Below are 6999 nucleotides of genomic sequence, written 5' to 3'. Positions count from 1 at the left end.
GCCTCTACCTGCTGCGCCATGATGAGATACATTCTGGCTGAGTAATTTCTCCGGTGCATCGTGGACACTGGGCAGTTGCAGCCGTGGCGAGCGACGTCTTCAAAACTAATACCGCTGATTGGAATAAGAAATCAATCCTTTTGGTACTGGCTACTTCAGTTAGTCCGCGAAATGTATTTGAATCCACGCTCTGGCATTGTTTTCGTCCACAGTTGAACTTATTTTACAATTAAACTGAGGACAGAAATGTCTCCGTTGTAATTATAATCCCTCCCTGTCCGTGGAGTGCACGGCTTCCTTTATCCCCCGCGTCACCTTTCGCCCCTCCCTGTTGCAGTCGCGATGGCGATTAGCGGTGGAACCGCATGTTCAGGCAACGCAGCCGATCAAACACTCATTGTAAATTCACCACGCACAGAGTAACTGTTGTAACGTGTTCCTTCCGACCATTCAGCTGCCCAAAGCACAAACAATCAGGGCTGAAACAACCACCAGACTCAGAACTAACGCTGCTTGGAGACATTTGGTTTAACCTTGATGCATAAACAAAGAGAGACCGGCATGTGTTTAGACAAAGCCGCTAGCAATGTTCTCCAGGAACTGCAGATGCTGGTTTACACTCAAAGACACAAAGTGCTGGAGTAACTCAGCGGGGTCAGGCAGCGTCTCTGAAGAACATGGTTACGCGACGTTTCGGGCCGGGACCTTTCTTCAGATGGTCGCTGCTCAGAAACAGGCCTTTCGGCCCCACTGGTCCATGCCGACCAATATGCTTCACCAAAGCAAGCCCCATCTGCCCGTACCTTTGATTTGTCTCGAAGGAACAGGCGCGAGGTCCTTTTATTGTACAGGGGTGGAACAAGGGGTGGGGTGGGGGGTAGAGGATGGAAATGGGAGAAGTGAAGCGGAGAGGAGGAAGGATAACGGATAAGGTGGGGGTGGGGGGAGGGGTTACGGTTAAGGTTAAGGTGGTAATGGAGGGGTGGACTTGTTTAGGAAGCCCACTCCAAATTAGTTGAAGAAACTGGAGACACGGGGAACTGCAGATGCTGGAGCCTTGAGCAAAACACAAAGTGCTGGAGGAACTCAGTGGGTCAGGCAGCATCTGTGGAGGGAATGGTGGGGATATAGAACCACGGTGGGTGTATGGTGGGAACGAGCTGCCAGATGAGGTAGTGGAGGCAGGTGCTATAACAACATGTAAAATACATTTGGACAGGTACATGGAATGGAAAGGTTTAGAGGGATATGGGCCAAACGCGGGCAGATGGGACCAGTGTAAATGGGGCATGTTGGTCGGTATGGCAAAGGCGGGCAGAACGGCCTGTTTCCATGCTGTGACTGTGATGTTTCGGGTTGAGACCGTATTTCAGATGCGCCGATCTCCGGCACCGAACACTTGCTGCTGTTGGACAGAAGCCAAACTCTGCAGAATAAACTGAAACCACATATAATATATTATTTAAAATGTGCTTTCTATCCGCTCTGGATTGTGCCGGGAGCGGGTTACCCCGGGTACAGTTACGATATAGTAATTTGATGTTTAGTAATTAAAGAATACTTGACAATTGTGATTTGTGGTGGTGATATTTTATGTTGTAGTTTGATGTATATATTCATGTTGGAAAGACAGAATTAGGCCATTCAGCCCATCAAGTCTACTCTGCCGTTCAATCATGGATGATCTATCTTTCTCTCTCAACCCCAATTCTCCTGCCTTCTCCCCACTACCCCTGACACCCGTACTGGGTGTGTATAGCTGAATGAATTTAATTTTGTTTTATTTTTTAAAAAGCCCGGGGTACAGAAGAGGCAGAAGGTTAGAGGACGCAGCCCCTTTAAGTGTGTGCGGAGCGCTCTCCCCCCTCCCATTGCCGGCTCGCTGCGCCTTGTCTGAGCAGGTTTAATGCTAATTGAAGCCCCGCCGGGGAGCCGACAGGAGCCATTTTGTGCGTTCACTTCACACAAGGAGGAGAGTTGCCGCGGGCGGAGGGAACGGGACGGGCGGGGAAGCGTTGACCATGTACCGGCCGGGAGAGTGGGGGCGCCGGGAGAGCGGGGCGCGGCGGAGGCTGGAGTGAGGGGCCGGGACGGATGGGGCAGCGACGCTGGAGCCGGCGATGCGTTGACCGAGCTATGGAGGTGTGTGCGCTGCGCTGGGCGCTACTGACCTGCCTGCTCGCCCAGCCGCCTCTGTCGGAGGGCTTTACCCTGCACCTCCCCGAGAGCTCGGAGGCCGGCACCTTGCTGTTGGAACTGGCCGCTGCTCGGAGCTGTGAGCTGCGCCGGCTCTGGGCGCCAGCGGCCGTCAGGACTTACATAGAGCCGGGCTGGAGGTCAGGCACGGTGCGTCTGTCCCGCCGCCTGCGTTGCTCCGCTCTGCCCACCAACCCGTTCACCCTGCGCCTGGACGCCCGCTGCCACCGCCGCCGCCGCCGTGGCTCCGGACAGCACCTGAGCACCATCTCCATCCACACCGACATCTATGTCCACGGCCGGCACTGCATCGCCAAACGCCGGCGCAACCGCGGCGCAGACGTGGAGATCGTGACTCTCCAAACTTCACCCTGCCTCGCCGCTGGACAACCCGTCCACACCCTCTGGGAGCTCTTCCCGGCCGCCCTCACCCCCTGCCCGCCCTGGCACTGCCAACTGGAAGACGGCCCCTTAGTCCTGGCTTGGGACGGGGAACTGCGGAGCCGGGAGAAGGTTTGCCTCAAGAGGACAGAGTGTATCCGGGTGCAGGTCCGCTGCCCCAACGAGTGCGGGACGGGACGGGCCAGAGCCGCGGCCAATGTCACCATCGAGCTGAGAGTCGCTGGGGAGTCCACCTGGGGAAGTTCTTCCAAGCTTCTGGCCGCGGACCAGGACCGCGGGAGGCCCCGGAGATGGAAGAGGAACGCCAACACTGGCCCCCAGTTCCAGCCTCCAATCTACCAGGTGTCGGTGGCGGAGAACATGGTCCCGGGGGCCAGGGTGGTCACGGTGAGGGCGGTGGACCCAGACGAGGGCGAGTCCGGCAGGTTGGAGTACTCCATGAACGCCCTCTTCGACAGCAGGTCCAACAGCCTGTTCGTCATGGAGCCGGCCACCGGAGTCGTGATCACGGCCGAGAGCCTGGACCGGGAGACCAAGGACACCCATGTGTTCAGGGTGATGGCCGTGGACCACGGCAGCCCCCGGCGGACGGCAATGGCCACCCTCACGGTCACCGTGAGCGACGCCAACGACCACGACCCGCTGTTCGAGCAGCAGGAGTACAAAGAGAGCGTGAGGGAGAACCTGGAGATCGGCTACGAGGTTCTGACGGTGAGGGCCACCGACGGAGACGCCCCTCCCAACGCCAACATCCTGTACCAGATCCTCAACGGCCAGGGGCAGAACCAGGTGTTCGAGATCGACCCCAGGTCGGGGGTGATGAGAACAAGGGGGCCCGTGGACAGGGAGAGTGTGGAGAACTACCAGTTGTTGGTGGAGGCCAACGATCAAGGGAGGAACCCGGGCCCCCGGAGTTCCACCGCCACCGTCCACATCACGGTGGAAGATGACAACGACAACACCCCACAGTTCAGCGAGAAGAGGTACGTGGTCCAGGTGCTGGAAGATGTTGCCCCCAACACGCAGGTCCTGCAGGTCACGGCCTCCGACCGCGACAAGGGCAACAACGCGCTGGTCCACTACAGCATCATGAGCGGCAACACCAGGGGGCAGTTTTACATCGACGCCCACAGCGGCAGCATCGACGTGGTGAGCCGCCTGGACTACGAGACCAACAAGGAGTACACGCTGCGGATCAGGGCGCAGGACGGCGGGAGGCCCCCTCTGTCCAACATCACCGGCATGGTGAGCGTGATGGTGGTGGATGTCAACGACAACGCGCCCATGTTCGTCAGCACCCCCTTCCAGTCCACCGTGCTGGAGAACGTGCCCGTGGGCTACTCCATCATCCACGTCCAGGCCATCGACGCAGACTCGGGCAACAATTCCCGGCTGGAGTACCGGCTGACCGACGCGCCCCCGGACTCCCCCTTCACCATCAACAACAACACCGGGTGGCTGGGGGTCGGCTCGGAGCTGGACCGGGAGACGACGGCCTTCTACCGCTTTGGGGTGGAGGCCAGGGACCAGGGCTCCCCGCCAATGTCCTCCACGGCCAGCATCAGCATCACCGTGTTGGATGTCAACGACAACAACCCCGAGTTCACCCAGCCGCTGTATCAGATCCGGCTGAACGAAGACGCGGCGGTCGGCTCCAGCGTGGTGACCGTCTCCGCCATCGACCGGGACGTCAACAGTTTGGTCACCTACCAGATCTCCAGCGGCAACACGCGGAACCGCTTCTCCATCACCAGCCAGAGCGGCGGCGGCCTCATCACCCTGGCCCTGCCCCTGGATTACAAACTGGAGCGGCAGTACATACTCACCGTGACCGCCAGCGACGGGACGCGACTGGACACCGTGAAGGTCTTCATCAATGTCACCGACGCCAACACACACAGGCCCGTGTTTCAGAGTTCCCATTACACCGTCAACATCAACGAGGACCGACCTGTGGGCACCACCGTCGTGATCATAAGCGCGACCGATGAAGACACGGGCGAAAATGCTCGGATTACTTACTTCATGGAGGACAGCATCCCCCAGTTTAAAATTGAACCCGATTTGGGGGCGGTTACAACACTAATGGACCTCGACTATGAAGACCAGGTTTCCTACACTTTGGCCATCACTGCAAAAGACAACGGGATCCCCCAGAAGTCTGACACCACCTACCTTGAGATCCTCGTGAACGATGTGAACGACAACGCTCCTCAGTTCCTGAGGGACCATTACCAAGGGTCCATTTACGAAGATGTCCCCACTTTCACCAGCGTCGTCCAGGTATCCGCCACCGACCGTGACTCTGGATTGAACGGCCGGGTGTTTTACACCTTCCAAGGTGGAGATGATGGGGACGGAGACTTCATCATTGAGACCACCTCTGGCATCGTTCGCACCCTCCGTAGACTCGACAGGGAGAACGTTCAGGTCTACCAGCTGAAGGCCTTTGCAGTGGATAAAGGCGTCCCGGCGATGAGGTCTCCCATCAATGTTCAGGTCATGGTGATGGACGTTAACGACAACCCTCCCGTCTTTGAGAAGGACGAGTTTGACATCTTTGTGGATGAGAACAGCCCCATTGGGCTGGTGGTGACCCGCATCACCGCCACCGACCCGGATGAAGGCACAAATGCACAAATTATGTACCAGATTGTGGAGGGGAATATTCCTGAGGTGTTCCAGCTGGATATCTTCTCTGGAGAGTTGACTGCGCTGATGGATTTGGATTATGAAACTAAGTCGGAGTACGTCATTGTGGTCCAGGCCACGTCTGCACCCCTGGTCAGCAGAGCCACCATTCATCTTCGCCTGGTGGATAAAAACGACAATGTCCCTGTGCTGAAGAACTTTGAGATCATTTTCAACAACTATGTCACAAACAAATCCAGCAGTTTTCCCTCTGGGATCATCGGCAGGATCCCAGCCCATGACCCAGATGTCTCTGACAGTCTTTATTACAGCTTTGACCATGGGAATGAATTAAATCTGGTCTTTCTCAATCAAACGACTGGGGAGCTAAGCTTGAGTCATGCTCTGGACAACAACAGGCCGCTTGAAGCCACCATGAGAGTTTCTGTGTCTGGTAAGGTGATTTGGAGTGTGTCTTTTGTTTGTCCTGGGTCGGGATTATAGCCTGTGTTTGCAAACTCCTGTTACAGATAACAAGCAAAAAAGAGAGCGGAGAAAAGTGTAAGTTTATGTTTATCGCTGTCATGTGTATGGAGATACAGTGAATAGCTTTGTTTTGCATGCCATCCAAATAGATCAGTTATGCTATGTGAAAATACAGTCACATCAAAGTACAATAGGTGGAGCAAAGGGGAATATACACAGTGCAGAATACAGTTGTTAGTAATGTCGTACAATCAGTTCCATAGACAAAGTATAACATCTCCGATAGGGTTGAGGTGAGTCAGACAGTACCCAAGTTTATTGAAGAACTGGAAGCCTGATAAGAGGGGAAGAAGCTGTTCCTGAGGAAACAGGGTTTGTTACTTTCTTGCATTCCCATTGCTTTGAGAATTATAATTAAATTATAAATGAGAAAAGGCTTTGGACCAACAATTTGCATCTGCATGTTTCAAGTCGCCATTTCAGCGCATTAATGAATGTTGTATATTTTAGCAAAGATACAAATGCCATTATTGTTAAAGCAAGCCTTGTTGTTGAGACACATAATTGCCAATGTTGTTGAATTTTATTACACCTTCACCATAAAAGTAACATCTCCAAATTCCTTACTCTGTGTAGAGTATCTTAAAGAATTGCAGTAGATATTCATTTGTAACTTTAAGTGGATATTAACTTTACCGTAACTTTTTTTTTGTATAAATGTTTTTGCTTAAGTTTTGCATTCTACTAAAGTTCATCAACATCTGGATGGCTTTTGTATTGTAGATTGTTTTTATGTGAATATTATCATTAATTTAAAATGTTGCAATGTAGGTATTGAAACTGGTGTAGTTTAAATACATTTTTTAAGTTATTGACCAGGTTGTACATATCCTGTTTTCAGCAGCACTACTTGAATTCAGGCAAGCGATAGTAGGAGTTAGTTTGATGCTCTTTGTATTAATGAATCCTTTGCCCAAGGGAGGAAACTCTCGAGTCTACTTGCTGTTGAAATCAGTTGGTGAAAGCAATGGCAATCCGATCTAAAAAAAATAAGCCTTGACAAACTCCTAGAGTGGGCATGAGGAATAGATTTTGTGGATTACATTTTGAAGACCTGTAAAATGATAACACTTGTGATAAAATACATGTTTTGCATTTTTGAACAGTTAAAGATTACAATAATACATTGTAGATATAAGAGCAGAACCGTTTATATCGACAGCATCAGTATCATGTATTTGGTGCATTTGATATAATGTATGTACAATTTTGACCAGGTTACAT

General features: G+C 52.9%; 1 protein-coding gene across 4 annotated transcripts in view; it reads left to right on the top strand.

The window, feature by feature from the left end:
- Positions 1–1036: 1036 nt before the first annotated feature.
- celsr2 (cadherin, EGF LAG seven-pass G-type receptor 2) overlaps positions 1037–6999 on the top strand; it is a 177077-nt gene continuing 171114 nt past the window's right edge. For all 4 annotated transcript variants that reach the window (XM_055654629.1, XM_055654627.1, XM_055654628.1 and 1 more), the window contains exon 1: positions 1037–5683. In XM_055654629.1, coding sequence (XP_055510604.1) covers positions 2095–5683 — 3589 coding nt within the window. In that variant the 5' untranslated portion in view covers positions 1037–2094. The remainder of the gene's footprint in view (positions 5684–6999) is intronic.

This window comes from Leucoraja erinacea, chromosome 24 (assembly GCF_028641065.1).
Source record: "Leucoraja erinacea ecotype New England chromosome 24, Leri_hhj_1, whole genome shotgun sequence".
In the NCBI taxonomy this organism is placed as follows: domain Eukaryota; kingdom Metazoa; phylum Chordata; class Chondrichthyes; order Rajiformes; family Rajidae; genus Leucoraja; species Leucoraja erinaceus.
This window is presented reverse-complemented; position numbering and strand designations above follow the sequence as displayed.